General features: G+C 38.8%; 1 protein-coding gene across 3 annotated transcripts in view; it reads left to right on the plus strand.

Annotated features, from left to right (window-relative positions):
* EYS (eyes shut homolog) overlaps positions 1 to 21,902 on the plus strand; it is a 1,026,188-nt gene that overhangs the window by 861,471 nt on the left and 142,815 nt on the right. For all 3 annotated transcript variants that reach the window (XM_067468024.1, XM_060752827.2, XM_067468032.1), the window contains one exon: positions 15,941 to 16,102. In XM_067468024.1, coding sequence (XP_067324125.1) covers positions 15,941 to 16,102 — 162 coding nt within the window. The remainder of the gene's footprint in view (positions 1 to 15,940; positions 16,103 to 21,902) is intronic.

Genomic DNA, 21,902 nt, shown 5'->3' on the forward strand with positions numbered 1-21,902 from the left:
CTCCTCCTCCTCCTAGCACTTCCTGCAACACAGCTGGGAGGAGGAGGAGGAGGAGGGGGGCGCAGAAGCCGGAGCCGATTGGATGGCGCGCGCGCCATCCAATCGGCTCCGGCTTCTGCCACGGTGCACTGCTGGGGTGCTTGGGAGCGCCGGATTGGCTCCCAGGCACCAGCAGCAGCACTCAGTCAGCACAGCAGCCTCCATCCCATTAACGACACGAGCTGAAGCTCGTAAAATATATGGGGCTGCTGTTTCGATATTTTTAAACCCTTCCGGGTTTGAAAATGTGTTTCGAAATCGCTTCGAAAATGGTAAAAATAACAATTTAATTACGAAATAACGAATTAACGAACTAAAACCGACAGCCCTACAAAAAATATGTCTTGGAGTTTTGACCTGTACCACAAAAACTAGATATGGTCGGGGAAACTGGTGTCATTTTTGGAGTCAACAGGTCAAATATACGTAGAAACAGGTTTAACACCTGAGGCCCCAAAATGTGTGTTGGCCAATGTAATTTATAAAAATAGCAGGTTTTAGAAACTCAAAACATAGTCTTTTGGAGATGAACTTGTTCTATTGGGCATTAAGCCATCAACCTGTATTTATTATTCTTTCTGCCTTGAGACTTTCATACTATTATCACTCTATTCGTCAACAACATTCCAGGACAACAGAAAATCTTTTATCCTGGGATTACTTAGTCCAAGATGGGGACCTGACTGTGGCCAGAATTATTTGGACCAGAATCCAAGTTGGAATTTGGAAATCTGAATTGTACAACCAGCTCACCAACCACAATGGAAAACAATTTGCTGAATAGGCTTCAACAGGACTTTTCTTCCATTCTTGCAGTCTTAGAAAATAATTGGTATCGGCCACATCCCAGAAGACTTATTATTAAATCAACTGAACCAGGATATATTCCATATGCATGAAAGTTGGATAGATGTCGTCAGTTTCAAAGAAGTCAGAAGACTTTCTGTTATAGTCATTATTGGAAACATTTGGTTTAAGATCAGGATGCTCATCAACTACTGTTAATATATATAGTCAATCCTGTATGGTAACTGGTGAGTCTCCATGTAAGTAGCTGCTTGCCCTCGCAAACATACCTATATTTATTCTTAGCTGAATATTGGATAATGCACTGAAGATTATGTTACTATTTCCAAACAAGATAGCTACTATTTTCACTGTAATATAGATATAGATATAGTCATGAAATATCAAATGCTTTGATGCTGAACTTCTTGTTGTATTCTTTCTAAAATAAACAGCTGATACTCAGGAACTGAATGCCAAACTGTAATATGGATTTTAGTATGAGTCATATGTATAAAATTTTACAACGAGAAAAGATTTACTAGGCTGGAGTAATGCAAGTCTAGTAATGGAGGAATGGGGAGTCTAGTTCTTAAAATGGAATGTTTGAATTGGTAGTGCCAACTGTCCAAACTTACTTACTAGCACTAGTGATTATCGTATTTGCTGGATTGAAAATCAAATGCAATTTCATACTCAAACCCTGTATCTAATATTGAGAGGAAATGTAAAGTCGCAGCAAAAACTGATAGCTAGTTTCATTTTTTATTGACTTGAATTAAAATGAATGAATTTAAATCAACTTAAACAAGATATCTATTGTGTTTCTGGATCTGTTAGGCACTAGGGGATAGGAAAAGATACAAATCATCAGCTTCTTGTTTTATTTGCTGTCTTCCAGATTAAAAGTGAGCTGATGTATAGTAGTGATGTCTTCATTTTCTAAAAAAAAATTAGCTGCAGGTAAACTCCATGTCTGTTTTTTCAGCTAAAAGTAAAAGACATAGGCCCATGATGGGGTTAAATAAATTAAAGGTCAAGGGTTCTACATCAGTGGTCCTCAGTCATTGGTCCTCCAGGTGTTTTTTACTTCATTTCCCAGAATTCCTGACAGTTGAACTACCAAGAGGTGGAAGTCCCAAGAAACTTGAGCACTCAGGTTGGAAACCACTGCTCTACATTATCAGATTCCTTAAGTCCCACTGATTCAAGTGGGATTAATGGTGCAAACTTTTGATGCAGATGTATTCGATTCAGTGGATTTACTCCCAGGGAACTGTAGTCCATAACTTAACTGTATTCAGAGTTACAGCCTAAGGTGACTTCCAAGACGAAGCTAGGACAGAGTCTGCTGGAGGTCTTCACTCAATGAAGGGTTACAGCAGGGCTCCTTCCTGGCTCTGTCCTGGAATCATCCTAGGATGGAGCCCTGAGAACACTGGTGCCTTCTTGTGTTCTCATAGCCTACAACAGGGCCAGCATAGGGGGAAGCTGGGTGGTAATACTTTCCCCCAAGTGATGGGGAAGTCTGTGATGTGGGCAATGTGGAGCATAGGACAATGGTTTCCCTCACTGCCCCACAGATTTGCCATACTGCCTGGCAAATTCACTGTTGCCCACTTTAGGGACCTCAGTGTGATGAGGCCCTAAGATACTGATCAGCTCTTTCTAGAACAACCCATTAGGATATTACCAAATAATTAATTACACACAGATACCTTGCATTCTAATATATAGTATTATAAAATTTGATGATCATGATGATTCACTTGCGAGGACTGGATGGGTCCATGTACTAGAAGATCATTCTTATTAGAATCAATAGGCTTTACTGCTAAGGCTTAGGATCATATTACATAATGAACATCTCATTCATAAACTTGTGTTATGCATTCATAACCGCACCGAATTTAATGGCATTTCTAAGCAGACATGAAATAAGAGGCTTTCTTTGCCTCCACTAACTAGCTCCTTCAACAAAGCTTGTAGCAAAAAATAAAATATTTGAAGGCAATTTACCTTCTAATCTGAAATATTTGGGGAGCATCACTCGCGGTACGACAGTACAATCTGATACACAAAGGAGAAGCAGATGGGACTGTAACACTGAAGGAACATTTGTTAATAAATAACCCTCAGAAGCTAGAAGGGGCAGCTGTGCCTTTTCCCAGGGCATATTCTAATTTTTGATATTATCTCCCATCCTTAGAGCAGCCATTCAGTCTCTCAGCTCACTTCTGAAAGGATATTCAAAACCGATGCAGAGCTCTGAAAGCCCACATACCATAAGGAAGTGCTGGTTCACTTCAGGATAATGAAACCTCCTTCCCCATCTCTGGAGTTATTTATTCTGCTGCAAGATAAAAAACTATCTCTAGCACTTGATAGATACTTCCAAATAAACTTTTAAATAGAGAAGTGGAGAAAATACATTCACATTCAGCAGACAATGATATCCCATTATTATTTTTTTGCATTTTCTCCCTGGCTTCCGTGCTATATACATTCTTCGGAATGATAATATCCTAGGTTGATCTAGTACAAATTTGACATTGCTGCAAGGATACTGCCTACCATTTCACATTTTGTAGCAATGAGGTGGATAAGGGTGGCAGCAGTCCTTTTTCTCCTGTCTCAGGAGGCAAAAGAGCTTGGGCTGTCACTGTAAGGTATCTGATACCAGAAGCATAATACGTAATAGGAAAGAAAATGAGCAATGAACTGCATTAATAAAAGAAATTCTTATGCCACCTCAGTTTGTGAAGGAACCCTCAGGGAAGCACCGACAGCACATATGACACATTGGACAACTTAGAAGAATATCAGATCTTGTGTTAGAAGACTTTGTAGTTGTCTTGGAAAAACTAAGTATCTCAGAGTAAACCTACACTGTAGAATTAATGCAATTTGACTCCATTTTAACTATCATGACTCAATGCTATGGAATCATTGGAGTTATAGTTTTGCAAGATATTTAGTATTTTCTGCCAAAGAGTACTGGTGACTCACTAAACCACAAATCCTCATTATTCTAGAGCATGGAGCCATGGTAGAGTAGTGCACTCTGAGTGTTTCAAATGTTAATGATGGAATCTATATAAGGTACTAGAGGGGGTACATGCAAAGAGGTGGAGGTTTTTCCTCCTCATTTGTTTGTAGGCATGATGTTGTACATGATAAACATCAAAAGGGCACTATGTTTGGTTGATTTTTAATGTGTAGGACGTTTGAACCTCAGTTTTTTGTGTTTACTAAATCTGAATCAGAAGTGGGAATCATGTAACACTTCAAATGTCTTTGTATTGCAATACCCATCAGCCATAACCAAAGGAGAGAAGTTATGATACAACAACATTGGGTTGTCTAGCTCATGTAACTAGATACAATTTATGAGCTCCTACTGGACCTATTGATTAATTTAATCAATGGGAACCTCAATCAAATTCATTTATTTAAGAATTCTAATTCGGTTTAGCAAATGGATTTAGGCCCATATCTTTAAAGTCTTAGTTATCAGCACCTGCCCTACTTACCAATATATGCATTTACTTTGCTTTTAATATCACTGTTTAACTGGAGTAATATCTTTTCCCCACAATTTCGCTGAGCCAGCAATCAATTCTAAATGTTTATGTGCCTGTGTTGTCTGTCCATTTACTGAAATTAATGGAGAGAGAAATATGTAACAGAGGAGTGTGAGTGTATTTCATGGGCCACAGGAGTTCATTGGCACTCAGTTTTGCATACATCCAAGTACTTCAGAAATCTTTCTAAGCCCCAGATCCATCACAATTGTTTTCAGACAGTGTCTAGCCAGATTCCCCCCCCCCCTCCCAAAAAAAACTTCCCTAATAGCTACAGAACATGGTGACTTGAATTCCTCTCTACATTCCACTTTAAAAATCCCCAGAAAAATAGCTATTTTGGCAAAATTCAGACCCAGAAGTTACACATGTTGCTTCTGGTTATACTAGCAGTGATGCTGCAACCTGTAAAGAGTGTGGAAATAGAGTAACTGGATCTCATCAAACACAGTGCTCCTTCCATTTCTCTGCGATGTCATGCAGTGTCCCACGGAGGCCATCGCATGACGCAAGGCCATTTTGGTGGTTGCCCATGGGATTCCATTGCCGCAACACATAGAAACAGATGGATTGTGCTATCAGTAGTCAAGTAGAAGCTGAGTAGAAGTCAGGTAGAAGTGGGGAAAGGATGTGGAATGACTGCCATCTCTGAACATGGAAATACAATAGGGAATGAAAGAAAGATGGTTCCCTTCACTTTTCCCCGCTTTCATGATGAGGTCTTTCCACAACTTTATAGTTGCCTACTCCTGATTTGCAATAACGGTGGGTGAAAAACCTTAGCTTGGGACATTGTGACAATTGTATATTTCATCTTTAAGGTTGCATATGACACATATGATGCTTCAGGAAATGCAGAAAGAACTTTCTGTAACCATAAACTGTCAACTGGGTATATATTTTGCCAGTCAAGGCAAAGAGGACAATCTTGATAAATTGTATGGTTGCAACCATTCAAACCACCCGGAACAGATTATTAGATCTGTTTCAAGAGTTACTAAAATGAATACTCAAAAACTGAGATCAGGTTCTGCACTTAAACTAGATCCCTTCTCTTTATTTCATACAGATAAAATATGACACCAAAATGGACTATGATAAGTCTAGTTCCTGGGAATTGTTGAATAACACTGAGAATGACATTTAATAATATGTCTGGGTTGGTATTGTGATATGGCCTAATAATAACATGTCCATCCTGCTTGATTTCTTATGTGCTTGTCCAGACTTTACCAAAAGACTATTTTTAAAAAGTAGGAGCCACCTCAACTTCAAGAAGGTGCAAGGTGATACATTTCCATTGCAAAAGATAATGTCCTATTATCCTGAATAAACCAAAGCATAATATCCATTTGACCTTCAACATTTTTTTATGTATGTGAGGCATTAAATTTTTCCATAAATATGTTGGAAACCACTTTGGGTGCCCCCCTTCAGGGTGAGAAAAGCAGTATACAAGTGAAGTAATTAAATAAATAATATTTCTTTGCACTTTTCCTTGTGGTATATACCAGATTTGACACAGAGTAGCTGGTTGAGTTTGAAGTTGACAAAAATGTAGATTATGAAATTGAATGCTATAAATGTAAAATCTTCTTTGCCAGCATTCCTATTAGAGTATTGTAAGGTCACATAAGATTTCTGTTAGAAATGTAATATAATGGACTGGCTGCTCTGACATGACAAATAAATAAGATAAGATTTTCACATTCTTGGTCTAAATTGTAAAGGAAGGGCAAGAAAATTTGAAAAAAAAATTCAATATTACTGAGCATATTTAGATAGTCACATAAGTAAGCCACCGATAATTAGGAAATTGTCAAATAAACTATGCATCTTGGTTTTTGGTATATTTGTTTGTGTATATTTTAAATATACCGTAATCGTTCTTATATTTACTGAGCTCACTGGTTTATCAAATAAATTTCATCTTTTCTTAGCTCAGCTGAAAGAATTGCCAAGTTAAAAAAATAGGTCAATAAAGTTCATTATTGTAAGAGTTGAATTAAAATTTGGTATCAGTTTTAGGCTGCAACTCTGTATCTGCTTACTGGAAGCAAATTTTATAGAACATTTCTGAGAAAACATACACACAGAAATACAATGTTAATCATACAGATTGCAGTTCGGCAATTGTACCACAAGCTTTTATATGATAACATGATCAAAACAGTATTGGAATGAAAAGGCTGGCATAATAGAGAGTGAGAGAATCCTTGGTATGTCATTGTGTTTCTGTAATACCTTTTCTTCCACAGAACAATAGTGGTTCCTTTATTCCATTGATATCCGGCTGTATGACAGAAGGAGCTCAAAATTATTTATGATAATCTAATGGTCACCAAAATGGAATCTCTGCATGATTCTAAATTTAACAATACTTTTACACCTGAAAGCAGAGGCTTAGCAACTATAAAGTCTGACTAGTTAAGTTGTGTGATTTTCTTTTACTTTACATTTTTTAAAAAATAGTCAAAAACTTTGAGAAAGAAATTGCTAAGACAGAAGAAAATGTATTTTTTCCTTCTTCAGCTACCAATTTCATCATATCATATCCTTTCCTGTGTGTCTGTGTTTAAATGCACAAATGCATCCCTATCCGAAGCACTCTTGTGCCATCCGGATCTTCTCCTTTCCAGAATGGGAGGAATAACTGCTTGGTGTGTTGTAATGGTACAATTTTGTTGCATCTATCTCTGGATTGATACTTACATATCAAATTGAAAAGACTGCACGGCAGCAGGTCCGCAAAAAAGCTCTTTCTTGAAACCATAGAAAATTGCTGCCAGCAAGAATAAGCAGAGCTGAAAGCAACTCATGCTGCATTTACACCTGCTGAGATATTCTGGAGTAAACTGCCTCTGCATGCGGCACAGGAAGTCCATGCCTACTGTTGTAGAAGCATCCAGAAGTTCTTTTGGAGTACAGATGGCCAGTTGTGTAGACACTGCATTGGTGTCCTGTCCTCCTGAGGGCCATCAGTGCTGTTTTGCCAGCCCAAAGTAGTTCAAAGCAGCTCCCCAGGAGAGCCTTACTGGTGATACTACTGCTGGTCCTAATTTAGTCCTGATTTAGGCTGCCTTAGATTGATTCAGCTTGAATTAATGTCATTCAGAAGTGGAGTGATACAATCTGAAATTCTTCAGAGATTTGTAAGATGAATTGACTAGGACAAAATTGGCATTGTGTTTCCAGCATTACAATATAAGGAAAATACTAGAGCGGGTGTGATCTGGAGAAACTGGATAGGGCTATAATTTGCTAGCTGAAAGCTCTGCCTTCCAATTTGAAGTAAGAATCTTACCAGCAATTTCCAGTTACAATGCTTGTGAGGAAAAACTGTGGGAACTCAAGGAAATTATATATTCCATTATATTCCATTTTCCCCCTGTTTGTCCTTATTCTTTGCTGGCACAAATAAATGCACATGCTTAGGGTGCTTAGAGACAGCAATGGTAGCCAGCCATTGATCATGAAATATTAGGGTTGTGCATTTCTAGAATGTAGTAGGAGATGATTTGATTGTAATGGTGTCTCTTTCCATCAGACTCAGAAGTTCAGACTTTGTTTCACTCCTTCTCTATTTCCTAATCCTACTATTTGTTTTGCCAATAGCTGTTTTGTTTGTGTATTTATGTGCCATTGCTGATTTGACTGTTTTGCTTATCTTTAATCCCATCTTTCTATTAGCCAAGCTCTGGTTTTCTTAGTTTCTTTACAAAAACTCAGTTCTTCCCATTTCTTCTTAAATATATAAACGCAGTTTGTTTGTTGCTTTAAAAACCAAATCACTCTCTATTTCTTTTTTCTTCAATATTACTGTGTCAATCTATAAAAACAACAATTGGGATCAAATACTCTAAACACTAATAAGCTTTTAAAATATGATTCTGCTGCAAAGTGTATTAGTGTTGTTATATGAGTTGCAATGTCTTCTGTTTTAAAATTTTAATGTAATAGCTCTGTCTTTTTAGTGATTGTGTGTTTTTTCCCTTTGTGTGCATTTATTTCTGCCAGCAAGCAATTATGGCACTTCACATTCTGTTCGGTAAAGCAATAAACATACTACTATTCTTGCTGTTATTTCACATTTATTGTGAAGCAAAAGCACTATACTTTTATTACACATTTGGTTCACATTTTGGTTAAGAAAGAGCTATATTTATTTCCCTAGTTTACATGTATAGTTGTTTACATGTATAGTTGCTGACTGTTCACTCTTACTATCTCCCTGTGAAAATGGGCTAGGAAGACAGATTTCAGCCCTGTACACGGATGGAAAGTATTCCAGTAGGCCCCATGACATGTGCATCTCTGGTCCATCATAAATGACTTGTTATCTGTTGTTAAGTGAGCTTCAATTTTTGATGACCTTATGAATGAGAGTACTCCAAGTCACCTTGTAATCAACAGCTGTGTTCAGATCCCACAGACTCGAGGCTTTGGCTTCCTTGAGTCTATCCACCTGCAGTGTGGTCTTTCTCTTATCCTACCTCCTTCTACGATATCAAGCATTCTTAACTTTTCCAGTGAGTCATGTCTTCTCATGATATGGTCAAAATGTCAAAGTTTAGCCATCTAGGACTGTAGCTTCACAAACTGTAGAATTAATGCTGCCCAACAGCACTTCAGCTACAACAGATCAATGCTATGAAAAATTAGCAGATTTATTCTAGGTTCCATATATATTATAGAATTAATACACTTTGACACCACTTCAAGTGCCACAACTCAATGTTATGAAATCATAAGAATTGTATTTTTACAAGGTATTGAGCCTTCTCTGCCAATCATGATTCTGCCAATCAGGATAGTTAAAATGGTGTCAAACTACATTAATTCTAAAGTGTAAATACACTTTTGGTTTCAAGGGCCTGATTTATTCTAGGACCTTTTATTCATCTTGTTGGCAATCCACAATATTTAGAACCACATCTCAAATGAGTTGATTCTTTACCTGACAGCTTTACTCATTGTCCAGCTTTCACTATTTGGAAATACACAATGTTATGATATATATTGAGTATAGTATTAACTGATATATCTACACAATTGAAGGTCTTGTCTAATTCATAGCTACCCTTCAAAGTCCTAGTCTTCCTCTGGTTTCTTGACGGCAGCCTTTATTTTGATTAATGACTGAGCCAAGATATAAGAAATCTTTGACTGTCTCAGTGTCTCTATTGTCTACTTTAAAATGATGCAAAACATTAGTGGTCATTATGCTTATTTTCTTAGTGTTTAGCTGTAAACGTACTTTTGCACTTTCTTCTTTGACTTTGTTCAATCATTCTAAGTATTTTTTTAGTTCCTGCTAGTAGTATAAGAAGTTAAATAGATAGGGTAACAAATTGAAGTTTTGTTTGACCACCTTCCCAAATGGAAACCAGTCTATTGGTCCACATTATGCCTAACAGTGACCTGTTATCCCAAGTCCATATTTGTTTTACCGAATTTCTGCCTCCAGGTGAAATTTGTGTGCTAGGTTGATGTTATGTAAATGTTTAAACAGAGCTGTCAACATAATTTCCAATCTATAAATTTATTTTATCCAGCTCTCTGGTACCATTAATCATTTTGATGGGTAATACGAAGCAACAACTAAGTTGGTTTTATTATTCCACAAATGATACTTCCATGGAATTACAGGATTGTGCTCCTGCATCTGGTTTTTGATGATGATTCCATCTTTACATACAGCAGTTATATACAGTTTGACTACCTCATCCCACCATCGCAATGTATGTAGATAATATGCTAATTTATCTTTATAGCAGTTCTCAAGGGTCATTACCAAAGCATAGTGAAATATACTGAGGACATTAATAATGATTGTAATAAAATGGGCTTTGAAAGCATTAAGAACAACATAATGATGCTTGCTGAGCTGCGGATATATTGGCGAAAGGATGAATGTGCATTAAATGGACTTTCATTTTGGTAACATTCATTCTGATTCAGATGAGTGTATAAAACAAGTTAATTTACCATTTGCCAGTAACCGGTTAAAGATTTAATCATGAAAAGTGCATTTACGCTGAATACGTTATTACTGCCAAACTTGCACCTTTATAAATTGAATTGCTTTTTGTGAGAAGGTATTTTCAGATTAATGAATGGGAGGACTACTGACCCAGCTGTTATGAGATCTGATTACTAGAGATTAAAAGGGGTGGAGGGGGGTGAAAATAAGTTTGTAAATAGAAATGCAGAAATATCACCCCCCCCCCCCGCCGCAAAAAAAAAGTCAGAAGATAAAGCAAAGTCAAACTTCCAACTTCATAAGCAAAATGCTTGAATTCTTCCTTTTCCAAAGACAGAACAGTTCACCATAAACCTCAATCCTTAGTTTCAATCCTCTGGTTTCAGTGTTGTAAAAATGCCAGAGAATCACCATATTTGCCTAAGGGAAGAAAGATGGAGAAAGGAGCAAGCCTGTAAGTTCATATACAGGTCAGAAAGTATTTCCAAAGACATATATCTTTGACTGCTAATAAAAATTCAGTCTCAGGGCAAATTATAATTTCTCTCATTTGGTAGCACTGGAGGAGCAGCCAAAGTCTCTGAAGATAGTTATTGCAGGTATTTATTAGGGGTATGCAAATCAGCAAAAAACCATAGTGCTTTCAGTACTATTTCCGGCTAACCCTTCATTCTGTTTATAGGGAAATTGCTGAAATGGGGGGGGGGGGGGGTTGCCATTTTTTTCAGGAAAGATTCAGCCCCTTGACTACAATAATTAGAGGTTCATGTCTCAGTCATTTTTAGGCTATTCAACAATCCTCTGATTTTTTGAGAATTATTTTAATTTTTTTCCATAACATTTTTAAAAATAAGACATATCACAAGAGAGGGTTCTGGGAATTGTAGTCACCGGTTGTGTCAATTCTTGGCCAGTCAGGGCATGGACAAAATCAGGCCTTTTATTGGCTGAGAAACAGAGGGAGAGACAAAATTCAGCTCCCATCATGCCCCAGAATGAGCTCAGAAGGTTTTCAGTGCCCACTCCATGCAACTGCTGCTGGGAAAGCAAGTTCCCAGCAGGGCCCTCTTTGGAGGAAGGGGCTAGGGAAGTTTTCCTAAGGAAATGAGGGACACTGCTGGCGGGGGAGAGAGAAAGAAGAGAAGGAGCCCCTGCGGCAGGTCTCTGCCTCTGGTACAGTGCAGTTAACTGCATCATCTCCAGAAGCCAAAAGATTCAGCTCGTGCTGATTTGTTTTGGCCAGCCTTCCAGCCCCCCCCCCCCCCCCACTGTCTTGTTTTGGAGATTTAGCAAAGAAATCACCAAATTTTCCAAATCAGTTTCAATCAAAACGAATATGTGCCCAACCCTAGTATTTATGTGATCTGGATCAACAACTCATCATTTATTCCAAAGCCACATTGAAACTATCATTTTCTCATTGATTTCTATTTAAATAACCCGAGTAAACTCTCACTCCCTGGATCCAATTCTAAGGTCAGGAAATTCACCCCTTGGCATGCTAAGAAAAGGGTCAGGGTCACAAATAAGTCTTTTGAGGCCACATGAGGGCCCCAGTCCAATTCCCCTACCAGATCAGGGCTTCTTAAGGTTGTTCCATGCTAGAAATGTTTACAGGACCCTATTTCATACTTATTTCAAATATTAAACATTTTCTGATAATAAACCCGAATTTGCAAGGGTTATTGAACAGGCTAATTTTTCTTTTTATGAAGCACAGTTAAAGAATTTCCTCCAGAATCCACTGTAAACACTGCTGATGCCAATCAATTTGTGTAAATGTCTAAGTGGCCTTCAGAAACCCTTTACTGTTGCCAGTTTTTTTGCAGCCCCAAAATTTAGCTAACAAGACTGCATTTGGGGTCAGAACCCACAGTTTAAGAAGTAGTGGTTTAGATGGTATTTCTGAAAAGAAGTGGGGAGAGTGGATTCATTCTCATATCCCTCTTGCATATCACTAAGGGTGGTTCTCTGTTTTCTGATAATCAAATCTTACATGGTGTGCCTTCCACTGACTTCTGAGGTATCTTTAGAAACCAGCGCCTATTATCTTTTTTTCAAGATATTTAATAAAAGATTTATCCTCACAATGAAACTAGTATAGAGGAGCAATGGCTTAAACACTGTCAGATAGCATTTACTGTCTGAATAGGCAATGACGGAGAGACGGAAGTGGTGGATGGTAGAATTTAAATGTATGAACTGCTGTAGACCTAAACTGAAAAAAAATATATTAAGCTTGAAAATGGGCAGTTCTACAAATTTAGACTTGCAAATGTTTTAAAGGCACTGCACAAAGGTGGTCAAAAGGCAAAACAAGAAGCATAATTTGTTAGGAGAAGGTTCTAAAAATAAAGAGCATTTGTTTTCACTGTGAAAAAGTAATACATTCTAGAGTGCAAATTCAAATTTATTTCCCCTTATCTATAAAAGATGTGTGAATTTTGCAAGCTCTTATAATGTTTATTTGGTAGTGTGTGAAGAAAAGCGAAAAAGCAACATTCCCAATAGTTTGCCGCTAACCCAAGTGCCCTTTGAGAACACAGAAAGCATTTTTACCAAGAAGATAAGAAAATAAAAGCCAGGGCTTTTAATTTGAAAAACAGAGAGATGAGTGTTTACCGTTGTGGAATATTGTCTCAGAAACAGAAATCTTAGTATTACCTTATGCTACTGATATGACTTGCAGGACACTAAACATACATGAAGGTCTTTCATGTTCTAAATGTACAGAACTAAGTAAGAATAGATGGAAACACCATCGCATTGATCCATAATTGGTTGGATAATCATGCTCAGAGAGTTGTTATCAGAGGTTATGCTTCCAAATTGGAATGAGGTCTCAAATGGAGTGCTGCAGGATTTTGACCTGGAGCCAGCACTTCAGTGATCAGAGCTTCTTAAACTTTGGGTTCCGACCCCAAATGTGATCACCTTAGGTCAATGTTGGGGTGGCAAACGGCTGCCTCTCCATCCCACTGCAGAGTAGGAGCTTTGTCTTTTTAATTCTGGGGTTTGTAGTTTAGGGAGGGCCAGGACCTCTCTGACTGAAAGTTTAAATGCTCCTCCCTGAACTACAAACTCTAGAATTCTGTAGGAGGCAGCCACAGGGAGAAGCCCAGCCAAGTGGCTAAGGGAAGGAAAGCAGGCCCATGGAGGTAGTCATGCATGTGGAGGAGGGGCAAGGTGGAGGAGGAGGGGCAAGGGAAGAGGATAAGGGAGGAGAAAAAACAAAGGAGGCATTTAAGTGTACAGAAGGAGGAAGAGAAGGAACCCTGCCAGATTCTCTAGGCATTTACTGCCCTTCCTTCTCCTCTTGCTTGAAAAAAATCTCAATGTGTTTGTTTGCCCCTTAATTTTCCTATAGATTTTGGCTTGCAATAGGGTGGGCCCACTGTACCCACAGATTAAACTATCCACAGCTTGAATCTCTGTATCTATTGGAGTTGGATAGGTTCGGTTTGGAAGAGCCTAAAAGTCATAAAAAACTTCCTACTTTGGGCTTCCGAAGCAGTTTTGAACCATGCAGAAAAGGTGGGAGGGGCAAATCCAAATTTGAACCACTTACTTTTTTTTCGTAAATATTCCATAATGTTCGGATGTCTCCCAAGGTTATTTTAATTTTCACAACCATTAAGCAACTTTGGTAAATCCTAAACAGTTTCAAAATCTCACGATTTCCCTTACCTGGTGATGCAAAGAGGGATGAGGTGGGTGTGGCTAAGCACAGCCATTCTTGTCGTTTGTGAAGGCCAGGCCCCCCAATGGTAGCGATTGCAAAAGGCCCTGCTGTTAAAATACATTCTCTGCACTACTTTGCTGCTCATTAGCCAAAATGGCCAAAGCTCAATAGGTGTCTGTAGAAGTCTTTTTCTAAATATAAAATATACTGATTGAATCTACAAATGTGTCTAAAGAAAGGCAGCAAAGCAATAAGCAACACTAGCCCTTTCTTTTTCTGTCATCCCTGCAATAAAGATACGTATGTCTACCACAAAAGGGGAGCCTCCATGACTCTCCACACCTTCCTTTTCAGCAAAACATATGCCTTGGCTCTCCATGCCCTGCGTCTCACTGTTTGCCATTATTTGCCACCATTTGAAATGATTTTTTCCCTTTTTTAATGTTTTTCTCTGGCAGGGATCTGTGGGCAGTGGCTTCTCTCCGAGCCATGACTGCCTTGTAGCAAACAGCAATTCAGAACTTATACTTCACTTCCCAGTGGGAAGCCAGTTCTTCTTTTCCCTTTAGTGAGGCCATTCCTGCCCCAAGTCTCCCAAAACTTGAAGACATTCCTTCCTTCATACCTCCCTTTAGAGCCTCCTAGGATTGATGAGCCAAGGAGTCTGGCTTGCTAAGGTACTTAGGGAAACTACATCTCTCGTGCATATAAAATTGCCTTAAAGGCTCTGTTTTTTTTCCTATGTGTTCCTACTCCTATTTGCCATTTGTTATATTGTCTCATTGTCTTGTGCTCCTGAGACCCCATTCCCTTCTCTTTGGTGGGAAACCGTGTTCCTGATCCCAAAGAAGGGGGTCAGTCTCGATGTTCCTTGATGTGGTCTGTATATGATTTCAGATCTCCCCAATTTAACACAGTTTGTGCCACACAAATTTTCTGGAGTAGAACAACTACCCTCAAAGTAAAGACCACCCAATGAAACAGGAAATAATAACACTTTCAAACCAGGAACAGATTTTCTTTATTATTAAAAAAAATCCTTTTTAAAAAAACTTTGATTTTTTTTTTGTCAAATGTCAGAGTGAAATGATAGGATCTGTTTCTCTGGATGCCTTTGAAAAGAGGCAGGATGACTGCCTTCAAGGGCTGCTGTAAGTGAGGATCCTGCATTGACTAAGCAGTTGGACCTGGTGGCCCATGGAGTGCCTTCCAAGTCTATGATTCTAGGAATCTGCAGTCCTGGCAAAACAAGGATGCCCCACACCAATAATTAAATAAAGAGAAATAGCCAATATTATTCCAAATGACTCGGTCAATGTTGCATGTAGTTGAGCCAGAAAAATAAACTAAAGGACCCCATTCTAACTTCTCATTTTGTACTTCTCTGTTTTTAGACTTTCTTATCAATCTTTCAAGGGAAAGTGTTAGGAGACAGGGGTCCTATTGTAGTTTTCAGAGAGAAATGATTGGCTTTGGTTCTCTCTCTCTCTCTCTTTCTTGTCAACTTCATGAGACAGGGTTTCTTCCTTGTCCTAGCGCACTGCCAGCACACTGCCAGGATGGACTTTACTGGAGCCCATCATATGACACAGGGCTACTTCCAGTGGGGGCTCCATTGGGCACTGCTCTGGCAACATGCTGGCAGCATGTTGGTGAAGCTGGGAGAAAACCAGTGACAGCTGAAAAACAATATAGGATGGCAACCCATGACCAATCATGATAAGGGGACAAAGCTGTGTACTGCCCCATGGTTTCCCCCACTGTCCTCTAGCTTCTGGACCTCCGTCTGATTATTTTTTGTATGTTATGTATTACTCATGAAGATTCATTTAATACTAAGCTGACTTTTTATTGTTCTTCTCACAGACACTACACTGTTCTTTCCATCATTCAGTTCGGATTCTTATTTAGAACTACCTTCGTTAACATCTCTGTCTGAGGATGGATTCGCAACAGGACAGGAATGGAGCAGAATGACGATCTACTTGACAGTGAAGACAAATGCTTTAAATGGAACTCTCTTTTACAGTGAGTATAGATTGTTCGTAAATAATGAGTGTCATCTCGTGTCACACAAGCTGAGATCAGCTTGCACAGTGGGACTTCCCGGTCTCTCAATTCACTGTTTTCCTGGTTGACAGACACTACTAGATAGCTATATCCTGTTTTGTTGTTATGTAAGTAGTTCTAGAATTATTATTTTGTTTTCATCCTCAAATGACACCAAATAAATTCATGGAATAGTACATGATGATTTTATTTATTTAGCCATCTGTTTTGTTTATATGTACTAAGATCTCTACCTTGCATTCTGCTGCCAAAAAAAGGACTAACAAAATCCAAGCAACCTTATTAAAGATAAAAATAGCAGTAAACCACATCATTAAAGAGGATTTCCAAGCTAATCACGGCATTAGAAAAAGAAATCAGTGAGACAAATAAAATAAATTCAACCAACAGCAACCAAGATAAAAGTTTACTTGAAGAAAAATACAGTGGGCCCTTGATATCTGCTGTAATTTTGTTTTAGGACCTGACACTCATTCCTCATCCCTTGTGGATGCCAAAATCTGTGGATGCTCATGCCCCATTACATAAAATGATGTAGAAAATTCTGACATTTTTATAAATATTTGCTATGGTGGTTGAATCTGTAGATGCGAAATTCATGAATAGGGAAGGATAACTGTATGCTTAAATGTTGACGGGCCACCAAAAAGAGGGTGGGGGATAAATTAAGATTCTGTAGTGTTCAACTGACATTTTAAAATGCCTACAATATATCCATGGAATTAGACCCACCAGACCTGCCTTTTCATGGACATAAGATTTCCTCCCATTTGTGGAAGAGTCAACAATCTCACAGAAGCTTCTATTGTAAGAAAATGGAAAAGGTGAATCTTGCTGGGTTCTTCTCTAATCCCTCTTCTCCAACCCATCCTATTCTATAAACTGCTGGAACTAGGAGTGGGCCTCAAAGAGTTGCAGCAGCAAAAAACAGATAGGGATGTTGCTTCAAGGGGCAAAATGAGGACTATGCCCCCCCCCCCCTTAAAAATTCTGCCTCACAAAATTTGTGTTCAGTCCCAAATTTCTAGGCTTGCAGAGAGGGAGTTAATTGAAAAGTATTCACATCTAGATAGTAAATAGTTTCGGGCAGGACATTTGGAATCTCCGGGCAGGGGATTTCTGTAGGAGTAATGTAGTTTGACACCCCTTGTCATGGTTCAATCATGGGAGTTGCAGCTTGGTTTCTTAAAGCATGGCAGCTGAAGTCGTGTCAAACTGCATGAATTCTACAATGCAGAGGCACTAGTCTCTGGTACTAGACTCCCCAGGATTCCATAGAATGTTGTAATGGCAGATAAAGTGGAATCACACTACTGGAATTGTATAGGACCCCAGGTAATATTGGTCTGTTACAGTGTTAGATATCCACAACTACTTAAATGCTTTCGCCAACCAGGTCAAGGATCATTGGAGAGTAATAAGATGTGAAAAAACTGCTATAAGAAGGGGAAAATGCATGCAACCAGTATACAAACAGAAGCACTCTTTGCTGGAGGAATGATTGCATCCCACTTCATGGAGTCTTTTTACATTTAAATTTTACACCTAAGAGAAGTGGAGCCCCTGATGGCGCAATGGGTTAAACCCTCGTGCCGGCAGGACAGTTCAAATCCAGGGAGCAGGTTGAGCTCCCTCTGTCAGCTCCCTCTGTCAGCTACAGTTCCCATGAGAAAAGCTTCCCACAAGGATGGGAAAACATCAAAATATCTGGGCATCCCCTGGGCAACATCATTGCAGACAGCCAGTTATCTCACACCAAAAGCGACTTACAGTTTCTCAAGTCGCTCCTGACACAAAAAAAACTCTAAAAGAAGTAATATTGATTTACTTCAAGTAATTCTTCTGAATTGAGTCATGTTAAATAATAACCATATTCTAGACAAGAAAGGGGAGGAGTCACCATTTTAGGTTATCAACCGGATCATAGAACATAATACATTTTAAAAGAACGTACGCATATCTTTATTAGAATGCTTCAGAAAAAGAAGTTTCGAAAAGTATTCTTTTTCAGAAATTCCTTTTAAAAATCAGAAAATCTGTTCTTCAAGCTAATATAGAATAATATCACTGTAGAAAGCAAGTGGACAGCCAGTGGAAACCAAACATGAAAAACGTCTGATTTAATTTTGTTTTGTCATCTCTTGGGATAAGAAAACGTAGATGACCCTTGTGTCTGTGTATACAAGTGGGGAAATTGAGCTTTATTTTTTATTAAAACAAAAACAAAAGAAGTTCATCCCTTCTTGGAGATGAGTGGATGCATTGTAGCAAAAGGTTCTTGCATAATACAATCCATTTTAATAGACCATTACTCTTTTATGAAGTAGACTGACATTGCTAGAAGTTGTTGACGATAGAGAAGGAGAAGCAGCAAAAGCAGCAAAGCGGTTCAGAAATAAACCATAGATGAATGAATTCCCACTTAGTGTGGGCTGTATTTTGAAAGCAAATCTGCTGTTGCTATCACAAAGTGTGGTCTCCCATGTGCCGTGACTTCCTTTGCTATTCCACTCCAGGGTGTTATATGTCTTTGACCCTGTAGACCATCCCACCAAGTCTCCTATGCCTTGCTCTCTGATCTCCAGTTATCATCTGTGGAGATTTCAGCCTACATCCTCTCTGGAGACTGTACATACATTCACCACAACTATAAGCTTGCAAAAATCCTGCATTTAAGTTTCCAGTGAGTGTTTCTGAAAGGCACCAAAAGAGAACTAAAAAGCACAATGAAGCCATAAGGTGATTTCACAAACCATAAACACAAGCTGTTGAACATTGTACAAGGTAGCTTTCTGAGGATTTTTTTTCAAGCAAATACTTCCCTATAGGTGAGGTATTCACATAAACACTTTTCCATATGTATGCAATCATGAAAAATATTGTGAGGCTCATCCTTCAGTTGGGAAAATGTGTAATAGAAAAAGTCCTTTAGAGTCTTAACAGCCTGATCTTATGATCATTTGTTTAGGATCAAGTCCTGGTAAGTTTAATTGGGCTTATCCTCATAGAGAATTATAAATAGTCTGGTTTAGCATTGAATTCTGTGCCATTTAATGTGTCACTGGTAGTGAAGTCTCTGTCATTGACTGAGCAAGTAAATATTTAGTTACTGAGCAAGATCTGTATTTGAAGCTGAAAGTTTTGAGATAGTTAACAGTTTGAGAACTACCAGGATATCCCTGGAGATATAGAGTAGTCATTGAATCAGAAGGCAAAGGCCCCTTCTACACTGCCACATAATCCAGATAATCAAATCCAACAATCTACATTATCTGCTTTGAACTGGATTATGAGTCTAGTTGAATAATTGTTTATGGCATTGTGGAAAGGGCCAAAGACAAAAAAAGCTAAGTGAAGCTCCATCTACACTACCGTATAATGCAGTGTGAGAATACAGATTATGTGCATTGAACTGGATTATATGGCAGTGTAGACTCATATAATCCAGTTCAAAACAGTTCAATCTGCATTATGAGGCTGGATCCACACTGCCATATAATCCACTTTCTGAATCCAGAGTATCTGCATTGAACTGAATTTTATGAGTCTATACTGTCATACAATCCAGTTCAAAGCAGATAATCTGGGTTGCTGTAAACTTTTCAGGGTGTATGGCCATGTTCCAGAAGCATTCTCTCCTGGCGTTTTGCCTGCATCCATGGCAGGCATCCTCAGAGGTTGTGAGGTCTGTTACCTAGATTCAGAACTGTAAAATAGGGCAGTGAATAGGAGGCCTGGAGGATGTCCAGTAGACAATGGAATGAAGAAAGGAGTCTGGGAAGCAGTGCTGGGTGGCTTGACAAAACACATAGAATGCATAGAGAGTTGAAGGAAGCATGTCCTAATTAGAAATTGGCACAATGCTTATGATCAGCCTGGGAATGGGATGCATCCTGTGACGGGTGAGTGAAGACAGACATAAATTGTTGGCTTTTCAAGAAAATTTAGGTAAAAGGAGTTGCTTTTTTAGCAGGAGTAGCTCTCCTAATGATCCCAGCATTAAAATATAACTCTTTGGATTTGCTTGAACTGCATCTCTCATCCGTCCTACCAGCACAAGTGGTGAGGAATGTTGGCAGTTGGAATCCAACTAAGAGCTCATCCATACTATAAAATTATAGCCTATGTATGTATATGTGTGTGTGCCTTCAGCTTGCTTGTCATTTATGATGGCCCTATGAATTTCATAGGTTCTTTTGGCAAGATGTTTTCCCCCACTGTGGCCTCTGAAATATAGCCTAAAGCATCCTATACTGCACTTTAATTGCCAAGTGGTTTGCAGTTTGTTGAGGCATGAAGGTTAGAGTGGGATCATAATGCTAGAAATGTGTGGTGTGAATGGGTGCAATATTTGAGGGCTGCACTTTGCTCATCTCCTGGAGGTTTTTGCCTGCTGCTTTAACTATCAGCTTGAATCCCAAACATAGAGCTAAAAAGTGGGGCCATTCTGTGTGTATAGTGTCAGTATATCTTTACTACACATTTCTCAATAAGTTTTAACTTTTTGCATCATGTTATAGCTTCTCACCTTCAGCATCAAATGTTAGCTTAAAGGATGCACTTTCTCCTATATAACAGCTAATTTATCCATGGTGGTGTGATAAGAGAGCCAGACTGTAACCACCTCTGGTGAAAGAATAATGCAGCCTGTTAGTATCAACACTTTGAAACAGACTTCGTGGGAACAGCGCAGAAGTTATAGGTATCAGCTGAGATGAAAAAGAGAGCTTTCCATACTTGCCGTGGAACAACCCTTTTGAATTCTGGGTCCTGTACAAAGAAATCTGTAATAAGGCAAGGGGAAGATAAAGAAGATGTCATAAGGTGCATTTGTCAAAAATCTTGAATAAGGTTTCTTGAAGCAATGCCAATCTAAAAGCTTTTGCTGTGGGATGTAGAGCCACTGGAAAAACTTCAACTTTTGAGTGTTTCTTTTGAGAAAAGAAAGAACTAAGTCTCTACCAAAAAGCACATGATCAAAGTTTGAAAGCAGACATTTGACCACATTGCAGGTGGCAAATTATACCGACTCCTTTAAGAAATGATTGGTCAGAGGTAGCAGCAATCTTTTCTTTCTTTTCTTTCTTTCTTTCTTTCTTTCTTTCTTTCTTTCTTGCTGCAGCAAATGCTGGCATCTGAAACAAAAATAAATGTGTCACAATCACCACCTTTCCCTTTTTAAATAGCAATGCAAGGCAAATGTGGCTACCTGGAAAATAATGTTAAACAAAAAAAACTAATGCATAGCTTCAAATGTGTGGCTGCCCTCCCCCCATGTAGATTGACCTAAATACATAAAATATACAAATGTATAATTGTGTGTAATTATCCTGATTCTAATATGCCTGCCCTACTTTATCACTTTTTTTAGTATTTTAATTTATTTTATCATAATTTAATACATTTGTTATATATTGTTTGTTTTACAGTGGACTTTACTTTACTTAGGCGATCCCTCGGTGGTCGAGTAGGATAGTCTCCCAGGATCAGAATTCCTGAGAGTCTGTAGGTGGCTGTGGAGCCCTATTCTTGATCTGCATCTTCTTCAGCAGTGAGGGCATTGGTTTCCAAGTGGAAGGCAGTCCCAGTCGGGGTTGGCTTGATGCGCCTTCCTCTCGGCATGTTTTTAACCCTTCATTCGTGCCTCTTCAAATTCTGCAGCACTGCTGGTCACAGCTGACCTCCAGCTGGAGTGCTCAAGGGCCAGGGCTTCCCAGTTCTCAGTGTCTATGCCAGAGTTTTTAAGGTTGGCTTTGAG

The sequence above is a fragment of the Anolis sagrei genome, chromosome 1 (assembly GCF_037176765.1).
Source record: "Anolis sagrei isolate rAnoSag1 chromosome 1, rAnoSag1.mat, whole genome shotgun sequence".
Taxonomy (NCBI): domain Eukaryota; kingdom Metazoa; phylum Chordata; class Lepidosauria; order Squamata; family Dactyloidae; genus Anolis; species Anolis sagrei.